General features: G+C 51.7%; 2 protein-coding genes across 2 annotated transcripts in view; both read right to left on the reverse strand.

Annotated features, from left to right (window-relative positions):
• Nucleotides 1-96: 96 nt before the first annotated feature.
• DGCR6 (DiGeorge syndrome critical region gene 6) lies at nt 97-8,472 on the reverse strand. Its single transcript, XM_081338872.1, has 5 exons — nt 8,290-8,472; nt 5,359-5,519; nt 5,155-5,255; nt 2,535-2,675; nt 97-485 (listed from the first exon to the last, which is right to left on the reverse strand). The coding sequence occupies exons 1-5, from the start codon at nt 8,457-8,459 to the stop codon at nt 417-419; spliced, it is 642 nt and encodes a 213-aa protein (XP_081194998.1). The 5' UTR covers nt 8,460-8,472; the 3' UTR covers nt 97-416.
• A 5,538-nt stretch (nt 8,473-14,010) lies between these two features.
• The window catches only part of SCARF2 (scavenger receptor class F member 2), an 81,442-nt gene continuing 72,670 nt past the window's right edge, over nt 14,011-22,782 (reverse strand). Inside the window, exons 10-11 of the mRNA XM_081339125.1 lie at nt 21,025-21,177; nt 14,011-15,213 (exon numbers count right to left, since the gene is read on the reverse strand). Coding sequence (XP_081195251.1) covers nt 14,087-15,213; nt 21,025-21,177 — 1,280 coding nt within the window. The 3' untranslated portion in view covers nt 14,011-14,086. The remainder of the gene's footprint in view (nt 15,214-21,024; nt 21,178-22,782) is intronic.

The raw sequence follows: 22,782 nt of genomic DNA on the forward strand, positions 1-22,782 counted from the left end.
CCCCAGCTGTTATATGTTTTCCATTTTTTGGTATCATTTTTAATACTGTTAGCCACTTGGAATCACGTATTTGAGATGGGCAGCCATAGAAATCTACTGAATAAATAAATTCTGTTTATTGCCTTTTTACCGCCTGTATTTCCTAGATTACAATTTATCAACCTTCAGGATATTTTGGAAATCCCTCAAACGTTCTAAATGAAAGCTCAGGACCCCCATTCTAAGAGAGACCAAACTGGAGCTGAGCTCCTCCGGGTGGGGTCAACAAGAAAGCCCTGGGCCTGCCGGCCCCTGCCTTGTTCTGCTGTCTTATGAGGCAAGCCCCTTAAATAAAGGTAACAGCTCGTCATCCATTGTTCCACAAGACCCACAAGGGCCAATGCTAGGCATGGTGGGAGACGTTCCTGGGACCCTTCTCAAGAAAAAGCCTGTCTAGGCTGCAGCTTCCGAATGAGCTCCAGCAGATTCATCTGGAGCGTCAATTCCTGGGAGAGAAAGAAGAGTTTAGGTTTTACTGAGGACAAAAAAGCAAGCCAACTTCTTCCACTCACCTGTCGGCAAGGTAAAGCCAACCCACATCCACCTCCTGCCCACAAACAAGGGATTGGTGTCAAACTCAATTTCATTGAGGGCCGCATCAGCATTGCGGTTGCCCTTAGGGGGCCGGGTGGGTGTGACCAGGATGGGCATGGCCTACTGGGTGGGCGTGGCTAGAGTGCGTATGGCCTACTGGGTGGGCGTGGCCAGCTCTACATCGTTGGCATCAAGGGTGCCTATGGGGGCCCGGGCAGGAGTGGGAGAGATCTGAGGGTCTCTGGCAGAAGGAGGGTCTCTAGGCCAGGGCCAAGGCAGTGGGGGCCGTTCCCTCACTCTTTCCAGGATGGCTTCGCGGGCCACATGAAACCACATTGCGGGCCGGATCCGGCCCCCGGGCCTTGTGTTTGACATGTCTGGATTAGAATCTCAGTAGCCCCCACCTCCAAATCATCTCAGTAACAACGACCCTCAAGGGAACTTTAACCTTCTTCCTGCTGAGGGCCCAAATCATTGTGTAGACCTGGCCTGTTAGAAGGTTTCAAAACGTCTCCCCGGTTTGGACTCTGGTGCAAGAGGAAGCTGAGGCAGAGGAAGCAGTGTGTGTAATCGATCAGAGTAGAGCTAGAAGGGACCTTGAAGGTCTTCTAGTCCAACCCCCTGCTCAAGCAGGAGACCCTATACTATCTCAGACAAGTGACTGTCCAGTCTCTCCTTAAAAACCTCCAGTGATGGGGTTGCCCACAACTTCTGGAGGCAAGCTGTTCCACTGGCTAATTGTCCTGACTGTCAGGAAGTTTCTCCTTAATTCCAGGTTCTTAATGGTAGGTGGGAACGACCTTGGGAAGAGCCACAGGCTAGACCACAGTCTGATAAATGCAATCTGTCTCTAAAGGAGGAGGAGGAGGAGGAGGAGGAGGAGGAGGAAGAGGAGGAGGAGGAGGAGGAAGGGGAAATGTCTCAGAAAGGACTCTGCCTACTTTTCAGGAGAATAAAGGACGAGAGGACCACTTTCAGAAGTTGCAAGAATCTGTTACTATCCCTTTACAACAAAGGTGGCATTAGTGCTCACGGCACCAGAACTAAGGCAGGCTGGAGGGCAGCTGATTAACTCCGTGTCTCTCATCCAGCGCTTTCCGCCCTGCTCCATGTTCCCGGGGACCAGATAGCATTGCGTATCAGTGATTGTGTGACCCCTGCAGATGCCATACGCTAAGTAAATAAATAAGGAGCAGAGCTGCGTCTCCTAGCCGGACCTTCTGTATGGCCCCTGGCTCTGGCCAGCTGCTATTGCATCCCTTTCTATGGCTCACAGCCCTTTTCTTAGGGGTGTGTGTGTGCCTCCGCAGCCTCCCTTTCCCCTTCTCTCTTCCACCCTAGACAGGAGCTGATGTAGAATAGAATAGAATAGAATAGAATAGAATAGAATAGAATAGAATAGAATAGAATAGAATAGAATAGAATAGAATAATAGAATAGAATAGAATAGAATAGAATAGAATAGAATAGAATAGAATAGAATAGAATAGAATAGAATAGAATAGAATAGAATAGAATAGAAAATATGGAATGGAATGGAATGGAATAGAATAGAAAATATGGAATGGAATGGAATGGAATGGAATAGAATAGAATAGAAAATATGGAATGGAATGGGATAGGATAGGATAGGATAGGATAGGATAGAATAGAATAGAATAGAATAGAATAGAATAGAATAGAATAGAATAGAATAGAATAGAATAGAAAATATGGAATGGAATAGAATAGAATAGAATAGGAGTTGGAAGGGACCTTGGAGGTCTTCTAGTCCAGCCCCCTGCTCAAGCAGCATGCAAGTCTCTGCCCTGGTGATCTGGAGATGGTCCCTTGAATCTCTCCCTCCCTGCTAGACCCTCCAGGGTGGGCGGCTTCCCCCCCCCCCCAGGGCAGGGGATCCACAGCCACCCTTCTTGTCAGCACTCAGCTTTGGGCAAGGAAGGCTTCCGGCCTGAACAGACCTGGGGATTGGTGGTGATGTAGAAGCCAGAGACGCCAGCTTTCTCCAGGGTGCTCTGCTGGTCCACCACTTTCTGATCCAGCTCCAAGACTATTTTCTCGTCCATCATCCGTTGCTCGGTATGAATGCGCTGCTCCACAGCCTGAGCAAACAGCAAACCCAAAAGGCCAAAGAAGAACCACCATGAAGAGCAATTGGCATTTTGAACGATGCTTCAAGCCATGGGCTAAGAGGGAAGGCAGCTCTCCACCCATTAAAGACCAGGCAGGTCCACGGGCGGGATGAAAAAAGTCAAGACGGAGGCCAGGACAATGTAGTCAAAATTCCAGTTGAGAACTGAGAAAAGCAACCTGGAATTAAGACATTTCCTGACAGAATGATTCACCTGTGAAACAGCTTTCCTTTAGAAGCTGTGGGTACTTCATCAATGGAGGCTTTTAAAAAGACCCTATACCAGGGGTCCCCAACCTGTGGGCATGTGGCCCGGTAGTGGGCTGTGGTCTGCTGACCAGGGGACAGGCTGGCCAGTGCAGGCACGTGTGCGCGCGCACACATCCACTCGTGTTAGCGCCACAGCCACGGGGCACGAAAATGGGCTGCCGGCGCACCTCGGGGTGTGAAAACAGGACACCACCACCCCTCGGGTGTGAAAACAGGATGCCGACAGCGTGCCGTGGAGTGGAAAAATGCATAGCGCTGTGTTGCGTAAGAACAGGGCAGGGCTAGTATCATGCAAGCGCTAGCCCCGCCCCATTTGTGTCACGTGTGTGCTCACGGTCCCATGAACGCATGCACACACATGCGCACGTGTAAAATACTTCCTCCCTCCCTTTTCCTCTGGTCCGCAACCGAGGAAGGTTGCTGACCTCTGCCCTCTGCCATTCCGGACAGCTACTTATTTGGAATGGTACAGGGTCTCCTGCTTGAGCAGCGAGTTGGACTAGAACAGAGTTCCCCAATCTTTCCAGCTTGGTGGGGATGGGGGGGGGGGGGGAAGAGAGAGGATGGTTCTGTGTAAGTGGCATGTGCCCATCGCTCGCAAAAATGGAGCGCCGCATGTGCGCATGAGCGCCCGCTTGCACAAATGGAACTCATGCGCGCGCTTGCCCGCCATCTGAACAACCTGGCTCCAAACAGGCCACAGCCTAGTCGCGGACCAAGGTGCAAGAGTTAGGGAACCCTGGGCTGGAGGACTTCCAAGGTTCCTTCTGCATCTTGTGTGGCGTGAAAACCATTAAAGCTCTATCCTAGTATACCACCTCCAACAATGGATTAATTCAATAAGCACATGAATGTATGTTTGTCTGAATGGGGAGGGGGGGGACTTCAGAGCAGGTCTGTGACTGGTGTCCAAAATTAGAAGTTGGAAGGAAATTATGTACACCTCTGCTCACAATCTCCCCATGGGGATCTTATGTGTCAGAATCCATTTATATCCCATTCCTAAATCCCTATCTGTGTACCCCTAAATCTCACCCCTCGCTGGATTCTGCCATTCCCAAGAAGGAGAAGAGAAGATGTTAATTGGCCATCCCTATCCATTAGATGCAAGGTTGTTTATTCAGCCTGCCTGGAGGCCGTCATCAAAGACCAGGGAAAGAACCTTTGAACTGAGAAGAACAAAGAAAGGGGGGGGAGAGATTCTGGTTTGTATCTCCGATTGGAATCTGAAGGGGAGGAAGTAAATGTCGTAAAGGCATGGAAGATCCCGCTTCCCATGGAAGGTTTTGACACCTAAACCTTAATTGATCCGGGACTGACCAAATGGACTGAGGGGAGTGGTTGTTTTTTTACTCGTGGACACTTTAAAAGTATCAATCTGCAACACAGTTTCCAGATCCTGTCTAGATTATCAACTGACAATCATGTTTTAGTAAAAGTTCCTGCTTGGACAATCAAGAGTTCTTCTTTCCTAAGACGTGGATTGGGGTGGGTCCTGACATTATGTGACCTGATTGCATAGAACAAGGGTCTTCAAACGTAGCCCTTTTGTGACTTGTGGACTTCAACTCCCAGAATTCCTCACCCAGGTACGCTGGCTGAGGAATTCTGGGAGTTGAAGTCCAACAGTCATAAAAGGGCCAAGTTTGAAGACCTCTGGCATAGAGCTTGAAATCATTTCAGCGCCACAGAGTTACGATTCCTCTCCAGCCCTTCCAGGAACGCTGGGAAAGCAGCTCAGAAGCACTGAAGGGGCATAAAATAAGAGACAGAGCCACGAAGCTGGTGGGTCAAAACCTCCAGTGTCTGGATTCAGACCATCCTTCTAATGTTTCTCAAAAGAGTGGTAAGCTCATTTGGAAAATGAGTTGATTGGAAACCAGACAGGAGAAGAGGCCTAAGAGGACAAAATGTACACCTGGCCTTGCATCCAGGTGTACCTGTGAGGGGAAGGTCCCCATGGATGCAACCAGGTCCAGAGATCAACATCCTGCACTGTGTGTGCTAAAAGTAGGGCCGAGGGAGGAAGCAGACAGAATTTTTGCATTAGGAAATGGACAGGCCACTTCAGCCCAACAAAGCTTCTGCTGTAAAGCCTCTGCGGACTTCGGCCTGAATCATTCATCCTACCCAAGAGACATAAGTTCCTTCCCGCCTTCCTTAGCCGCTGCTGCCTTTACCTCCATCTCTCGCTGCTGAGCGGCCTTCAGGAGGGGCAAGTTGTGAGGCTGGCAACTCTGCTGGTCTTCCTTGTGTTTGCGAAGGACCTCCTGCTTGAGGGCTGGCGGGAGGAGAAAAGCAGAATGAGGCCCCCGAGACGCAGCCCATCACCCTTCGCTAGTGACACGGTGGGTGCGACCCATTTGTGTGCGCGGCTCACGTGCCTCGATGCTCCGTCTGCAGTTTGAGCCGCTGGTTGTAGAGGTTTCGCTCGGTCAGATGCTGGATGTCCAGCAGGCCTTGCACGATTTCAAACACGGTCCCGTCAAGGAGCGCCAAGGCCAGGTCGCTGAGGATGGTATAGGACAGCCTCTGCTGGGAGGAACTGGGGGGGGGAGAAGAGGAAACATCTTTGTCATCAGGACTGTGCTAAATGGGGGGCATCTTAACCAGGAAATCTCACCCACAAGAGAAGCCCGTAAGTTGGCCTCTTTCGCCCAAGCGCTAGGCTGCTTGCCTTCAAGGACTGCAACAGGACTTTGGATGCAACTGGGTCCAATTCCTATGACTTTGCATTTCTGCTTGTTGGGTCAAAAATGTTGAAAGCAACGTGTCAGCCGGGTTTTCTCAAGCGTTAAACCCAGTCAACAGAGGCCATGGCCGTATACATACACATAATACACTGCACCCCTACAAATAGAGTACAGCTGTGGGGGGGTAGGTTTCTGCACTGAAGTCTCTCCCCTACCCCGACTACCATTTTCTGTTGGGTCCAAGCCTGCCCCTCCCCAGCTCTTATTTCCAAGCCTTCAAACTTTTTTTAACAGAATGGAATAAAGGAATATAAAATTGGAAGGGACCTTAGAGGTCTTTTAGGAGCAGGAGACCCATCTTGTCAGTGATGCATAAAAGCAGATTGATCCCCCTGGGTACATTTGCATCTTCAGGGCATGCAGTAACAGTTGCTCTCCATTTTCCATTTCCACTGTCATTTCTCAACTGTTTATCGCGTCCTGCCTCTTTGATGGGGAAAACAGAAGGAGTTTCCCGGACTAAATAAGGCAAGGCCACGGAGACATATGTGGAAGACAGAGACTTCAAACAGTGGGAGAAGAAAGTAATGAGTTCAAAAGATGTTTTATTTTCCTTTCTCAATCAGAAAACAATGCAGTGTGTATACTGCAATGGGTCTAAATGCGACCGGCTGAATAGTTTTGGTTTAAAATTTATTGGTCATTCCAGTCAGTGGACTGGATTCAAAGTCTGTCAATGTTGTGCCGCTAAAATCAGAACAATAGAGCTGGAAGGGACCTTGGAGGTCTTCTAGTCCAGCCCCCTGCTCAAGCAGGAGTCCCTATATCAGGGGTCTTCATACTTGAGCCTTTTATGACTTGTGGACTTCAACTCCTAGAATTCCTCAGCCAGGCACGCTGGCTGAGGAATTCTGGGAGTTGAAGTCCACAAGTCATAAAAGGGCCAAGTATGAAGACCCCTGCCCTATATCATTTCAGACAAGTGGCTGTCCAGTCTCTTCTTAAAAACTTTGAGTGATGAAGCACCCACAGTGTCTGGAGGCGAGCTGTTCTGTCTGTGAGCTGTTAAGACTCAGTCCTGCGGAAAATGGGATAAATCAAAGTCTACCCTAAACACAGTCAAGCCTGCTTCCAACCCGACTTTAGAAAGCCAACAGGCGGCCACTGAGCTGCTCAACAGGAGTGGAGTGCTTAGTGGAGCTTCTGTAACGAGGCAATTCACGTCCAAAGAACTGTGGTCAGCTTGCATAAAATGATAAAAAGGTAAAGGTTCCCCCACACATGCGTGCTAGTCGTTTCCGACTCTAGGGGCCGCTGCTCATCTCCGTTTCAAAGCCGAAGAGCCAGCGCTTGTCCGAGGACGTGGTCATGTGGCCGGCATGACTAGACGCCAAAGGTGCACGGAACGCTGTTACCTTCCCACCGGAGTGGTCCCTATTTTTCTACTTGCATTTTTACGTGCTTTCGAACTGCTAGGTTGGCAGAAGCTGGGACGAGTAACAGGCGCTCACTCTGTCACGCGGCACTCGGGATTCGACCCGCCACACTGCCGACCTTCTGATCGACAAGCTCAGCGTCCTAACCCACTGAGACACCGCGTCCCTGTAAAATGAGAGGCAGCTTTAATGATGAGTTTGGCCACTTCCTAGAGACCTGTGTGAGGCCACGGCTGTAGGTCAGCCAGGTGGAGAGGAGCCCTCTGATAGGAGAAGGAGAAGGGAGGCGGGTCATCTCCTTGGGAATTCTCCTTGGCTTTATGACTTCATCAAGGTTGACTAAGCCTTCCATCCTTCCGAGGTAGGTAAAATGAGGACCCAGATTGTTGGGGGCAATTAAGCTGACTTTGTAATAATGCCGCTTGGGGGTGTGTGTGAAAGCCCTAATAAGCAGGCATATACATAGAATGAAGGCTACTGCTAAGCTTGTAAGCCGCCCTGAGTCTTCGGAGAAGGGCAGGATATAAATGGAATTAAAATAAAAATAAAATAAAAATAAATCCCTGCAGGCTAAAGCGCCAGTCACTGACACTTATCAGAGCAAAGATGCCCTCCTAGAGATAAGCTGCCCTCCTTTGGCGGCCCACTCTCAGAGGGGCGAGCGAGGGAGAGAGTGGGGGTTAGATTTAGGGTGGGGGCCTGGGTGAAGGGGAGGGGGAGGTTGGGAGGGGCAGGACCAGGCCAGAGAATGGGAGAAAGAGGAGGTAAAAGGGGGTGGGGGCGGGAGGCGAGTGGGAAAGGAAGATGGGGAAGGGGAGACAAGGGGGGGAGGGCAAAGAGGGGTTTGTTTGTTTGTTTTTTTAAAAAAAAACACGCCTGTCTTGAAAAGATCACGTTAGGAAGTTGCTCTTCCTTGGACCCAGCCTGAAATCTGCCTCCCCCCCATTTCAGAGGCGGCTTCACACGGCCTGATAGCCAAACCGGCATTAAGACCCCCCCCAAAAACCCAAACCAGTCCCACCTGGGGTCTTCCGGGTAGCTCCCTCTCGGCCTTCCCCGGAGCAGGTGGGGGAAACCCCGCGATCGGAGGGCCGGAGCCCGGGGCAAGAGCGAGAGAAGCGCCCGCCGGCCAGTCCTGCTGCCCTGAGCGAAGCCCCTCCTCGTCCTCCCCCCCCCCAAAGCCCACCTGGGCAGCTCCTTCACCAGCTCCTGCAGCTCCGAGAGCAGCTGGTAGTGCCGCGCCTGCTGCCGCGTCGGACGGTCGCCTCCTCCGCCTCCTCCTCCTCCTCCTCCTCCGGCCGGGGTCCCGCCCGCCTCGCCCCCCGGGAAGGCGAAAGCAGCCCCGAAGCGCTCCATGCAGGGCGTTGGGGGGGGGCAGCGCGGCGGCTTCTCGCGCGAGCCTGCAGACGCCCCGCCCCCGAGAGCCAAGACGGGCGGGGCTTCCACCCCCCCACCCCCCCACCCCCCCCACATCCCCCTGCTCCGGCGCCTCCTGGCGTCTCGCTGGATGCGATCCTAAGCCTGGTCGCGTTGCACCTCTGCGTCCTCCCTATGGCTGACTCGGATGCCGCTCGGGTTGCTTGCAAGGGTTGCTTGCTCTACCTGAGCTCCGGTGCGCCCTCGTGGTATTCTGACGGCGCTGGGTTCATCCTGTTATGTCCTAAAGGAGCCTTGGGGGCGCCTCCTTAAGTAACACCAGCTGCCTGCAATTAGTGCAGGTTCGCGTCCCACCAGGCTCAAGGTTGACTCAGCCTTCCATCCTTCCGAGGTAGGTAAAATGAGGACCCAGATTGTTGGGGGCAATAAGCTGACTTTGTAATAATGCCGCTTGGGGCCCCCCGAAAGCCCTAATAAGCAGGCATATACATAGAATGAAGGCTATTGCTAAGCACATTTGGTTTGTGCTTAGATTGTAAGCCGCCCTGAGTCTTCAGAGAAGGGCGGGATATAAATGGGATTAAAATAATAAATAAATAAATAATAATTTTTGTGCCCCGAGGCGCAGTGGTGGCCTGTTTTCATGCCCCACGGCTGCAGTGCTAACGTGAGTGGAGAGTTGTGCGCGCACACATGTTTGTACTGGCTAGCTTGTCCTGCAGCCCAGTGGCCAGCAGGACATGGCCCCCTACCAGGCCAATGGGCTAATGCCTCCTTAAGTAACACCAGCTGCCTGCAATTAGTGCAGGTTCGAGTCCCACCAGGCTCAAGGTTGACTCAGCCTTCCATCCTTCCAAGGTAGGTAAAATGAGGACCCAGATTGTTGGGGGCAATTAAGCTGACTTTGTAATAATGCCGCTTGGGGGCCCCCGAAAGCCCTAATAAGCAGGCATATCCATAGAATGAAGGCTACTGCTAAGCTTGTAAGCCGCCCTGAGTCTTCGGAGAAGGGCGGGATATAAATGGGATTAAAATTAAAAAAAAAAATTAAAAGCAAGGCAACTTTAAGGCTTGTGGACTTCAACTGCCAGAATCCCTCAGCCAGCCGCAAGCCTTACAAGTTGCCAAGGCTGAGGAGCCTTGTGAGGGGTTGCTGGTTCAAATTCTATCACTCTGCTATTGTTAGCTGTCAACTCTGGTTCCAGGGCATTTCGAAAGATCCTGTCTTGAACGGGCTTCTACGGGTACTGTTTGCTCACGAAGGGGGCCCGAATGGGATCGTCAGATCGGCATTTCTGCAGAGCTGGCCTGCTCAGTTTCTGTTTGGGGCCGTTAAGAAAAAACTGGGACTGCTTTTCTGCCTTTTTAATATCCCCCCCAAATATTTTCTTCTCGGGGAGGGGGCTGGCTTCCCACAGATTGGAACCCCAATTCACCAGCCAGATGCCAGGAGGGTGTTTTAGCTGAATACCCCAACATTGTAAGGATTCCCCCGTGATAAGCCCCCCCCGCCCCCCAGTGACCCAACACTGGTTAATCCATGTGCAATTTCCCCTCCCTCCCTTTTCTCTATTTCATCCCTGGAAATTGTGAGTGAACCTTTCAACCATAGAGGGCAGCCAGGCATTAGGGGTTCTGGTTGCCCTCTTCTGGCTGGCAGGAGTTGCAGCCACTGGGAGTTAGCTGCAGGAAGTGGTGCCGGAGAAACGTAAACCATCCTAAGAATGTAAGGTGAGGAGAGGCAAGAAGGAGCCGGGTTCCAGGCACGGCAGAGACAGGGAAGGGAATTCCTTGCCAGGGACTGCAGAAGAAAGCCAGAGCGGTTCTTTCCATCCCGGGCTTAAAAGGTCTAGTCAGTTTCAGGGCTTTGCGCGCACTCTTTCTTTCTCAACCTCAGCCATTTTTAAAATGTGTGGACTTCAACTCCCAGAATCCCTCAGCCTGCATCTTAAAAGTTGCTGAGATTGAGAAACACTGCTGTAATTTGACTAATTAAGCTGGGCCAATTCCTTTTATAAAGGAAAAGTGGCCGTGGGAGTCAAAAGAGGAGGAGGAGAGGTCTGGAGAAGAACCAGCCCAAATTTGCTGACCTGAAACATGGAAATTCAGTTCCTTCAACATGCTCTGGGACAGGGGTCCCCAAACTATGGGCCATGGCCCACTACTGAGCTGTGCCTACTGGCTACTGGGCTGTGGGATAAGCTGGCCAGTGTGCGCACACACTCTAGCGCCCGTGGACCCGTTTGTGCATGTGTGCTGGGCTAGTGGCAGTGGATAGCGCCTGCGCGCTTGCGCAAACGGGGCTGCTAGCACGCGCACTGGTTTCGTGGCCCGTTTCCGCAGGCGCATGGGGCTAGCGGCGGCGGCTAGCTCCTCCATGCCTACACAAATGGCCGTGTGGGTGCTTGTGGCCCCCTTTTCGCATGTGCATGCGCGCACACAAATTTCCCAGCTCTTCCCTTTTCCTCCAGGCCGCCAGCCTGAAAGGTTGGTGCTCTCTGCTGTAGGATACCCATCCAGAGCATCTGGCTGGCTCCCGACGGAGCAGAGTGCTTCAGCTGCCTTTGGGCTCCCTCGTTTACTGGATAGATAGTAATGCCCAGATTGTACCAATCAGACTTATTTCAGTCCAAAACCAGGAGGACGGTGGCTTGTGGACGCATCTGCTCCATCAGAGTTTCCCAACTTTGGCATCTTAAGACACGGGACTTCAGTGCTGGCTGAGCAATTATGGCAGTTGGTTCGTATGTCTTAAAAGTTGCCAAGATTGGGGAATCCTGGACTCCAGAGAGAGGAGACTGCATGGATTGGTCCAAGGCTGGCCTATTCGGTAACCCCATCATGGCTGAGAGGAGTGAGGGAGAGGCCCGACCTGACCCTTGGCATTTTAACTAGCCAAAGGAAGGACCGTCTTCTCCCAGGCATCTCTGCTCATTTGCTGCAGTTTGAGGTTAAGCGCTGGTTCTGCCTTGTGGTGGCAAGCCTTGGGGATAAGTTTTTCTTCCCAAGTAATAGCATGTCACTGATGTGACATGTCTCCCCCCCACCCCCCCACCCACAAAAAAGAAAGCAAGTATTTTAATGAACTTTAAATCATCCAGATTGGCTAGGGCAGGTGAGAAATGCACTGGGGTTAGTTAAAGTGAGGATAGTTAAGAGCCAGCATTTCAGGAAAATCCCTGTCTTTATTGGGTGGGACTGTTTATCGTTGGATTGGTTTTTAAATTACATTGTTCCTTGTCCAAAGATACTTTTCAAAAGGCAACTGGACTTTGTTTTTTTCCCCCTTTCCAAGACATTTTGCTTCTCATCCAAGAAGCTTCTTCAGTTCTGACTTCTTCAGAACTGGAAAAGCTTCTTGGATGAGAAGCGAAACAGCTTCAAGGGGAAAAACCCCCCCAAGAAAGTCCAGTTGCTTTTTCAAAAGCACCCTTCGGACAACCATGACCCGGGTGACTGAGAGTTTCCATAGACATATATTGTTCCTTGTGTTGTGTGGTTTGATTTTATACAGCATTTGGAGGTTCCATTTATGGCCTGGCATTGCCAGTGTTGTTCAGTTTACTGATGCCCCTCGGGGTTGTCTGAACTCAGCATAGATTCCTCGGCCCTTTCCTTAAACAACAGGCAGAGGAAGATGATTTGCCCGGCTGCCCATTGGCCCTGAGGCTGCAGTGTCTTTTGCCAGCTGGGAAGGCAGTTGCTGAAAGCCCAGCGCTCCCCGTTAAGCCCCAAGCGTGCTGCAATATAAAATAAAATGAGTTTGGCTCAAGGGCTCCAACTGCTCAGCAGCTACAAGTCCATTGGTTGCAGCAATGAGCGCTCCTAGTTGCTGTTTGAAAATTTTCCAAAATTCTCCTGGCCCAATGTTCCTTTAGAGCAGGGGTCTTCAAACTCGGCCCTTTTATGACTCATGGACTTCAACTCCCAGAATTCCTCAGCCAGTCCACGAGTCATAAAAGGGCCGAGTTTGAAGACCCCTGCTTTAGAGAATTACAGGAAATTAAAGGGCCAGCAACCAACCTAGCCAGAGGCCTTGGTCAGCCTTCCCCAGCCTGGCACCTTCCAGATGTATGGAGACTTGCATTGTCCTGATAAGAATGTCTTTGGGATAGCAATTCGGGGGATGGTTCTGGAGAGCAGAAGAAAGAAGGCTGATCTGGAGAACTGGACTGGACAAAAAATCGTGGGCGCTCCATCGCTGGAGGTTTTTAAGGAGGCTAGACCAGGGGTAGGCAACCTTGGCTCTTTTATGACTTGTGGACTTCAATTCCCAGAATTCCTGAGCCAACATGACTCAGCTTGGAAACTCCCTTTTCCCTCAGCATGGCTGGCTCAGGAATTCTGGGAGTTGAAGTCCACGAGTCATAAAAGCCAAGGTTGCCTACCCCTGGGCTAGACAGTCACCTATCTCAGATGGTATAGGTTCTCCTGCTTGAGCAGGGGGCTGGACTAGAAGACCTCCAAGGTCCCTGCCAGCTCTATTCTATTCAAAACCTAGTGCTGACCCCAAGCCAGAGCGTTCTCCTAGGGTGCCGAGTCCCTCAGCTACCTTGAGGGCTGGAGCAGGGTGGCCCTAGTTAATCCTTGCGTGGGAAACCCCAGGAAACCCGCCTGAGACAACCAAGACTTCCTTCTGGGCAATTGTCCATGATGGAAACAGCAGCTGAGTTCATCCTGGGCCCCTCGACCCAGCACAAAGGGAGGCTCAGCTAATCTCAATGTACACATAGTTGTACTTTGACAATAAAAGGTTCATTTCATTTCATTAAGGAGAGAGCGCTGGACCTGGGCGAGGCAAATGGTTCACCAGGAAAAGGAGTCCAAAGACGAGGAAGAGCTAGAAATATCATCCTTTTATTTGAGGAAGGACCAGGTGGAGCCAGGCTGGCCTCCAAAGCTTCCTGGCTGATGCCCACCCCCACCCCCACAAGTGAGGAGGATGGAGGCTGTTGCATTGGATATTCCAGGTACCCAGCAACCGACGGATCAGAGGCAGCCCGGGTGCCTGGGAAACAAAGCTCACCGCCTGTCTGCTGAGAAGGGCCCGAGCCAGGTCTGTTCTGATGGTAGCCTCCAGGTCAGCTGGAAGCAGCCCCTGTGCCCTCTTCCTGCAGAGTCTGCCCTCGCTCCCCAGGGACTGGGGACCCCAAAAGTGAAGTCTGCCTCCCCCTTTAAGTAGCACCTTTGCCCTGGCTGCATCCAGGCTTTCCAGAGGTGAATGCAGCTACCCCCTCCCCAAGAAAAGGCTGGTCTGCTGGCTGCCTGCCGCAGACCCCCAGCACCCCAGTCTCCTCCCCTCCCAGCCCCAAACCCAGCCCAAGGCACCCTTCCCAAGGCCTGCGAGGGTCTCCCCGGAGGCCGAGAAGCAGGTCTATGCAGTTAGAACGCTGGTTTAAAGAAAGCCCTCCACCCCGCCCTCCCTGCCAGAGCCCAGCGCCAGCGCTGGGTCCCCGAAAGCCCCCCCCCCCGACCCGTCCCAAGGGGAGGCCATCCTAAGAGAGGCTGTGCCTCTCTTTGAGGCGGGGTCTCCGCTGGCCCAGAGCGAGAGAGCAGCCCCTCTGGCCCCGGGACAGGTCCTCCTTCTCCCTCCCCCTCCCTCTCCCCTATTGTACAGTCTGCGGAGGGGTGGCGGCTCCCTTGGGCGGCTCCGCGACCCCCTCCCGGCCCTTCTTGCGCGGCGGCTTCTTGATGGGCGTCTTCTTGACGGCGGGGTCTCCGGGCGCGGGGGTGGCCTCGGGGCTGCCGCTCCCGCCGGCCGGCTTCTCCCCGCTCTTGGGCTCGGCGGCGGGGTCGCCGGGCCCCAGGAGTTTCTGCAGCGGGGCGGAGGTGGGCAGCAGCGGCTTGCCGGCTTTCTGCCCGGGGGCGGCGCCCGCCTGCCTGGCCTTCTGCGGGGGCGCCGGCTTCTCCCGCTGGGCCGGGAGGGGGCTCATGCCGTTGGGCCGCGCGCCCGCCTCGCCCCGCTGGAGGCTCTGGGTCTTTTCCTTCAGCTGGGCGGCCAGCAGCGTGGCGGCTTCGGCGGAGAAGCCGGGCGGCGCCTTGGGCTGCGCGGGGCTCCGGGGCGCCTCGGCCGGCCGCCTCTCCGCGCCGGGACCCCCCATCCTCTTGAGCGCGGAGTGCAGAGCGCCGTTGAGGTTCTCGGCGGGCTCCGGTCCGGTCCGGCTGCGCTGCCTGGGCTGGGCGGGGCAGGGCGGGCCCTCCGGGCTGCCGGGCTCCTGGGGGGGCCTGGGGGCCCTCTCCTTGGCCCGCGCCGCCTCGCCGGGGCTCCTCTTGCGCTTGGCGGGGCCGGGCCGGCGCTCCGCTTGCAGCTCGGCCGCGCCCGGCAGGGAGTTGCTGCTCTGGGCCGCGTTGTACTTGTGGTGGATCCAGGAGACTTTGGGCTTGGTGGAGGGGTCCGGCGGGGGCGGCTTGGCCCGCTCCGGGGAGGGGGGCTTGGCCGGCCGGGCTTCCGCCGCCGGGGCCTCCTCCTCCTCCCGGGACTGCCTGGAGAGGCGCGCGATGCGGGCGTAGAGCGCGCCGCTGACCGAGCCGGAGCCGCAGGAGGAGCGCTCGCTGTCCGAGGACTTGAGCAGGGGCGCCTCGCCGCTGTCCGGCGGGCCCGGGGGGCTCTCCTTCAGGACGGTGGACTCGCCGGCCTCCTCCGCCTCCGCCGCCCCCTTGCGCGGCGGCGGCGGCGCCTTCTCCAGGGTGCTGCTCGGGGCCGAGAGGCGCTCCTTGGGCTCGCTGGCGCTCTCTGCGGAGGGAAGGGAGGGAGAGCGGTCAGGGCCGCGGCCGGGAGGGCTGCGATCGAGACAACTGAGCCAAGCTGCAAAGAGGCCGGGAGGGGACTGTTCCCGCCCCCCCCGTCACTTTGAGCCACCCACCCCCCCCAATTGCCCCCCTCCAAGCCTTTTCAGGAGACACCCATTGTCAGAAGGCTGCAGCGGCAGAGAAAAGCCTTAAAAAAAATACATTGCTAGCCACCTTTCTGAGAATTTCGGCTCCCTTCAAAGGTAAAGGTAAAGGTAAAGGTTCCCCCGCACATGCGTGCTAGTCGTTTCCAACTCTAGGAGCCGGTGCTCATCTCCGTTTCAAAGCCGAAGAGCCAGCGCTTGTCCGAGGACGTCTCCGTGGTCATGTGGCTGGCATGACTAGACGCCAAAGGCGCACGGAACGCTGTTACCTTCCCACCAGAGTGGTCCCTATTTTTCTACTTGCATTTTTACGTGCTTTCGAACTGCTAGGTTGGCAGAAGCTGGGACGAGTAACAGGCGCTCACTCTGTTACGCGGCACTCGGGATTTGACCCGCCAAACTGCCGACCTTCAGATCGACAAGCTCAGCGTCCTAACCCACTGAGCCACCATGTCCCTTCAAAGACAAACCCATAAAAAACCAAAATCTGAAAGTCTCCAGCAATCATTTGAGATCGCCCACCACTGGGCTTCCTCCTTCTAGCCGTGGCAGAATTTTGGCATGCCAGCAAGTGTGGCAGAGAGATTGCACGAAAGGAGGGATTTGGCTCCAACAAGTATTGAGTATGCAGAATACAGTTTGTGCTCAGGGGTGGATTTCATTTCATTATACAACAAGAGATGTTCCTTTTAGCTGGTACTTAATCATTGATGTGCAAATGATTTGCACGTAGTTCAAGGCAAAGCTGAGGCCCAGGCAGAATTTAAAAATGCACCAACAGGCCGGCTTCCTTGACAGACGTAAAAGCAAGAATATGGGCACACCTGTGTTTTCAAAGGCCTGCCCCTTCTTCCTATGTCTGTTGTAACTACACTCCAGACTTTTCTAATCTGCCCCAGATGCTGCTGCACTGTCTCCAAATTCAGGGGTAGGGCCAGGGTGCAAAAGGCTGCAGGCCATCTGGGGTTCACCTGGATATCACAAAAACTCACAATATTATCCTTTCCTATCACAAAAAGATGCTGTCCAAGCCAATAGGTTCTGCATCAAGGAAGCAAAAAACAAACTCCTTTTATTCTTGTAGTTTAGGGGTCTTCAAACTTGGCCCTTTTATGACTTGTGGACAGCATGCCTGGTTGAGGAATTCTGGGAGCTGAAGTCCACAAGTCATAAAAGGGCCAAGTTTGAAGACCCCCGTTGTAGTTTGATAGTGAAAGGTTTCAGGGTGTTTTTTTTTAAAGGGGCAATTGGTATGCAACATTTGAGATAAAATTAAATACACTGAACCAAGTTCATGATGCTGAGCAGACTTTTGGTTGTTGTGTTTTGTTTTTTTAAATCAAGATTAGCAAACATTTTGTTTCAATATTGAGTCTAAGACAGCTACAAATTTCCGTAAAGAGCACTCCTGCCGACAGTTGAAGGCACAGTCCCTCTCCCAACTCCGGTGCCAGATTGGAGACTGTTTTGGAAAGGATTTTTGCTGAGAAATATGAGTGGCTTTTGTACCAAAAGCATTTTGGGAGGTTTGAAGTTTCTTCACCCACGGATATCGTGCGTATTTGCCCAATGTAGTCAACTTGGTTACATTACATTAACTCATTACTTGGAACGAGACAATAAGTCTTTGTTTTTTAAAGCTAGCCAACTGCTCCAGTCACACAACACCCTAACAACAGAAAACAAACAGGTCAACTACAAACTAACCAGCAGATTAAATGGTATATCTGTGGGGAGGGCCAATTCCAAGAGGCTGGAACCCAGCAGCTATTAAAGCCAAGGAGTGGGGGGCTGTCATGCCAGGATCCGAAGTGAGTTTGAAGGGTGGTGGTGATGTATTTATGTTTGTATGTGCGTGTGTGTTTTGAAAGCTGGCTGGAAGCCAGGGGAGACACAGGCTGAGAGTTGCAACAGCAAGCAAGGGGAAGCAGGAGAGGGGAAGTCTGTGGAGGTCCCACAGAGAGGGACCCATTTCCTGTTCATGCATGTGCCAAAGCAGCCACAGAGCTTTAATCTTGCGCAGAGCTGTGACTGCAGCAGTTAATTTCCACTGGTGGGAACATCTCTGCATCGTAATTATGGTGCTGGTTTTTTCTTTTTCTTTCAAATCCATGCATGTGCGGCCTGAGAATTCCTTAGGCATTACAGGGTCCTTTGTGAAGGGCCTGTTATTTGCTACAAAAGGGTTGCGGTGGAGCTGGGATCGAGTCAAAGTCCTCTGTTCCATAATGGTTGCCAAAATAAGAGGAGAGGAGAAATTAGGAGCTCAGATCCTAGGAGAAGCACCGACCGCAGGCCTGCCATCCAAATGCAGAGTGGAGACTCCAGCCAGCTTTGCCGTCACCACGGGCGCACCCCTCTAATTCCAGAGAACTCCAGCGATCTTATTGTAAGGCATTGGACAAAGTGGACCTTGGTGGAGCAGTGGGTTAATGCCTCCTTAAGTAACACCAGCTGCCTGCAATTAGTGCAGGTTCGAGTCCCACCAGGCTCAAGGTTGACTCAGCCTTCCATCCTTCCCAGGTAGGTAAAATGAGGACCCAGATTGTTGGGGGCAATAAGCTGACTTTGTAATAATGCTGCTGGGGGGGACGAAAGCCCTAATAAGCAGGCATATACATAGAATGAAGGCTATTGCTAAGCACATTGATTTGTGCTTTAGATTGTAAGCCGCCCTGAGTCTTCGGAGAAGGGCGGGATATAAATGGGATTAAAAAAAACAAAAAAATCCCCTACTACTTGGTAAACTAGAAAAGGGTGTAATAGACAACATCACCACCAGATGGATCTGTAGCTGGCTGGCAAACCGTACTCAACGAGTAGTCCTCAACGGCACTACATTTACATGGAGAGAAGTAAGCAGTGGGGTACCACAAGGTTCCGCCTTAGGCCCAGGACTCTTCAATATCTTCATCAATGACTTAGAAGAGGGAATTGAAGGGGAACTCATCAAATTTGCAGATGACACCAAACTGGCAGGAGTAGCCAGCACCCCAGAAGACAAACTTGGGATCCCAAAAGATCTTGACCAACTTGAACAATGGGCCCTATCCAACAAAATGAGTTTCAATGTGGAGAAAACCAAAGTTTTACATGTAGGTAGGAAAAATCAAAGTTACAAGTACACATTGGCTGAGACCTGGCTTAAAAACAGTAACTGTGAGAGGGACCTTAGAGACCTAGTCACTAGTGGACGATCCCTTGACTACGAGCCAGCAGTGTGGAACAGCAGCCAAAAAAGCTAACACAATCCTGGATTGTATAAACAGAGGTATAGAATCAAGATCACACAAAATATTAGTACCACTTTATGGAACTCTAGTAAGACCACACCTGGAATACTGCAGCCAATTTTGGTCACCATATCACACCATATCTTCTCTTCAGAGAAGAGCAACTAAGATGATTAAAGGCCTGGAGACCAAAACATATGAAGAATGGCTGCAGGACTTGGGTCTGGCTAGTTTAAAGGAAATAAGAAACAAGGGTGACATGATAGCACTATTCCAGTATCTGAGGGGGTGCCACAAGGAAGAGGGGGGTCACATTATTCACCAAAGCACTAGGGGGAAGGATGAGAAACAATGGATGGAAACTGATCAAGGAGAGAAGCAACCTAGAATTAAGGAGAAACTTCCTAGCAGTGAGGACAATTAACCAGTGGAACAGCTTGCCTCCACTGGCTGCTCCATCACTGGAGTTTTTTAAGAAAAGACTGGACAGACGCCTGTCTAAATTGGTACAGGGCCTCTTGTTTGAGCAAGGGGTTGGACTAGAAGACCTCCAAGGTCCCTTCCAGCTTCTATTTTTATCAGCATCCTAGTCCTCAGTTTTGCAAAAGAAAACTTGAAGAGAGCCCAGTCTGTGTTAAAGGAACAAACCTTTGGGAGAGGTTTCAGCAGCCAAAGTGAGAGGCGACATCATCAGGACCACAAGAAAGTTTTGCACATTTGTTTTGTAGGTTGTCCTCAACTTATAACTGTTCCCTTAGTGACCGTTCAAAGTTACAACATCACTGGAAAAAGTGACTTTGGGACTATTTTTCACACTTCCGACCATTGCAGCGTCCCCATGGTCACATGATCAAAATTCAGATGCTTGTCAACTGACCCATATTTATGACGGTTGAAGTGTCCCGGGGGTCACGTGATCCCCTTTTGCAACCTTTTGACAAGAAAGACTCCACAGGGGAAGCCTGATTCACTCAACAACCGTGTTACTAACTTAGCAACTGCAGTGATTCCTTAACAACAGTGGCAAGGAAAGTTGTAAAATGGGGCAAAACTCACTTAACAGCTGCCTCACTTAGTGAAAGAAATTTTGGACTCAGTTGTGGCCGTAAGATCTAGGACTGCCTGTGTAAGATTAAAAAGTGATGCTTTGATCTTGCTTTGATCCCTGCCTGGTTTCTTAAGAGTGACACATTATTCAGGTAAAAGGTAAAGGTTCCCCTGCACATGCGTGCTAGTCGTTTCCGACTCTAGGGGCCGGTGCTCATCTCCGTTTCAAAGCCGAAGAGCCAGCGCTTGTCCGAGGACGTCTCCGTGGTCATGTGGCCGGCATGACTAGACGCCAAAGGCGCACGGAACGCTGTTACCTTCCCACCGTAGCGGTCCCTATTTTTCTACTTGCATTTTTTCGTGCTTTCGAACTGCTAGGTTGGCAGAAGCTGGGACGAGTAACAGGCGCTCACTCTGTTACGCGGCACTCGGGATTCGACCCGCCAAACTGCCGACCTTCTGATCGACAAGCTCAGCGTCCTAACCCACTGAGCCACCGCGTTATTCAAGGAAGTCTCAATCCAGCCCTTTGCAATGTGCTGTTCGAGGGAAACTTTGCCACGTCAAAATCTTGAATTCAGCATGCTCAGTGGCCCTCCTGTTCTCTCTAAAGCAGAGGCCCCCCAACCTTTTGGGCACCAGGGACCGGTTCCGTGGAGAGAGTTTTTCCCCGGACCGGGGTGTGTGTGGGTATGCGTGGTTTTGTGTGCTGCCTGCATCTTGCGGATGGGGCTTTGCTTGTTTGTGCGGACCGTTGCTGGAATGCCGCAGCCTGGTACTGGTCCACAGGACTAATTCTGTAGCGAGGCTCTTGTGAGCTGGGAATTTTAGCCGCCTTGAACTCCAACTCCCAGCTTCCCTTGGAGAGAAACCGCAGAAGTTAAGGAGCATGGCTCCTTTCGTCTCCCAATATGAGGAAGGCAGAGCCAATCTGATTGGTAGGACCCTTGCCAAAATTGACTGTCCCTGAGAAAAGGGGTCTTCTCTGATGCCTGGTAGATGAGACCAGGGGCTCTCAGGAGGAGTCAAGTGGTGGGGGCTGCTTTGCACCTGGGTGTTCCCTGTGTTCTCTCTTTGGGTTATTCCGAGTTTGATTTTTTTAAAGGTATTTTTGATTGCATTTGGGGCACTTTTAGACAGCGGTGGTCCAACCATGCCATTGGGTCCCCAGCAATGTTTGTGTGTGTGTGTGTGTGTGTACATATACTCTTACAGGGCTTTTTTTTTTTTTTGCTATCCCAACTTTTCCTAATAACCAGCCAAGGAAACGATACCCTTTTGGGGACTAATCTCTGCTCTTGTGACCACTGACTTTCACTTTCAGTGGCCAGGTCTGATCAGAGCCTGGCTCATGCCAGGAGTTCCACTGACCTTCGTGGGGCACGCAGTAGACGGGTCCTTCGTCTGTGGTATCGAAGGAAGAGAAGGAGCCCCTGGACGACCAGGAGGGTGACGGCTGATCGACCACAGAAGGAGGTTCAATGAAGCTGCAGTTCAGTGTATTCTCCAGGTCATGATGAGCCACTGCAAGACATGGAGAGGGTAGAAAAGGGAGGTTCAATCAATCAATCAATCAATCAATCAATCAATCAATCAATCAATCAGAATAGAACTGGAAGGTACCTTTGAGGTCTTCTAGTCCAACCCCCTGCTCAAACAGGAGACCCTATACCATTTTGGACAAGTGGCTGTCCAGTCTCTTCTTAAAGACCTCCAGTGATGAAGCACCCACAACATCTGAAGGCAAAGCTGTTCCACTGGTTAATTGTCCTCACTGTTAGGAAGTTTCTCCTTAATTCCAGGTTGCTTCTCTCCTTGGTTAGTTTCCATCCACTGTTTCTCGTCTTGCCTTCTGGTGCTCTGGAAAATAAGTTGACCCCCTCCTCTCTGTGGCAGCCCCTCAAATCCTGGAAGACTGCTGTCATGTCCCCCCCTAGTCCTTCTTTTCTCTAGACTGGCCGTACCCAAATCCTGCAACCGTTCTTCATATGTTTTTGTGTCTCCAGGCCTTTAATCTTCTTAGTTGCTCTTCATTGCCCTTTTTCCAAAGTCTCAACATCTTTTTTTAATGTGGTGACCAAAACTGGATGCAGTATTCCTGGTGGGGCCTCACTAAGGTTTTATAAAGTGGTACTAATACTTCACGTGATTTTGATTCTATGCCTCTGTTTACACAGCCAAGGACTGTATTAGCTTTTTGGGCTGCCACCACACACCGCTGGCTCATGTTTAAGGGATTATCATTCTAAGGTCCCTCTCAGAGTTACTGTTTTTGAGCCAGATTTCACCTAATCAGGACCTGTACCTTTGTTTTTTTCCTGCCTAGGTGTAAAACTTTGCTTTTCTCCACATTAAATTTCATGTTGTTGGATAGGCCCATTGTTCAAGTATGTCAAGATCTTTTCCACCACAAATGAAATCAGAAAGCCACTTGCATCCGGGAACTCAAAGCGAAGATAATATTTCGCCTTTCATTTTATATTCATAAACCACTATCTGATGTCTCAACCCAAACTGAGGGACTGAGCCAAAGTTATTAGTGACGGCCTTGCTTAGCAACTCTTCACAGCTATGGCAGTGATGAAAAAGTAAGTTTATGATCCACATTTACTACCTTTGCAGGTCTGTAAAGTGAGGAAAAGCTGAAGTAAGATCAAAAGCAGTCATGGTTTCACTTAATGACCATTTTGTTTAGCGACCAAGTTGCTGGTGTGTGTTAAATAACAACTACATGTTTAAGCAAGTCAGTGAGAGATTCACCAGCTGCGTTCACACAATATGCTAAGCTTGGTTATTATGAATATTGGTTAGTTTTTCACTAAAAAACTAACCAGTAGGATAAATGCTGTATTTGGCTGATTACTATTTTTTGTCAGTCATCTCCCTTTAGGGCAGGGGTGTCAAACTCAATTTCATTGAGGGCCGCATCAGCATTGCAGTTGCCCACAGGGGGCCGGGTGGGTATGGCCAGGGTGGGTGTGGCCTACTGGGTGGGCGTGGCCAGCTCTACATCGTTGGCATCAAGGGTGCCCATGGGGGGGCCTGGGCAGGAGTGGGACAGATCTGAGGGTCTCTGGCAGGAGGAGGGTCTCTGGGCCAGGGCCAAGGCAGTGGGGGCCGTTCCCTCAC

The sequence above is a fragment of the Vipera berus genome, assembly GCF_964194415.1.
Source record: "Vipera berus genome assembly, chromosome: 14".
Lineage (NCBI taxonomy): Eukaryota > Metazoa > Chordata > Lepidosauria > Squamata > Viperidae > Vipera > Vipera berus.

Coding starts and splice junctions, on each gene's coding strand:
- DGCR6 (XM_081338872.1), bottom strand. CDS start 8,459: ATGGAGCGCTTCGGGGCTGCTTTCGCCTTCCCGGGGGGCGAGGCGGGC. Junction 2,676..5,154: donor CTCAGCAGCGAGAGATGGAG/GTAAAGGCAGCA, acceptor CTGTTTGCTCAG/GCTGTGGAGCAGCGCATTCA. Junction 486..2,534: donor ACATCACCACCAATCCCCAG/GTCTGTTCAGGC, acceptor TTTCTCTCCCAG/GAATTGACGCTCCAGATGAA.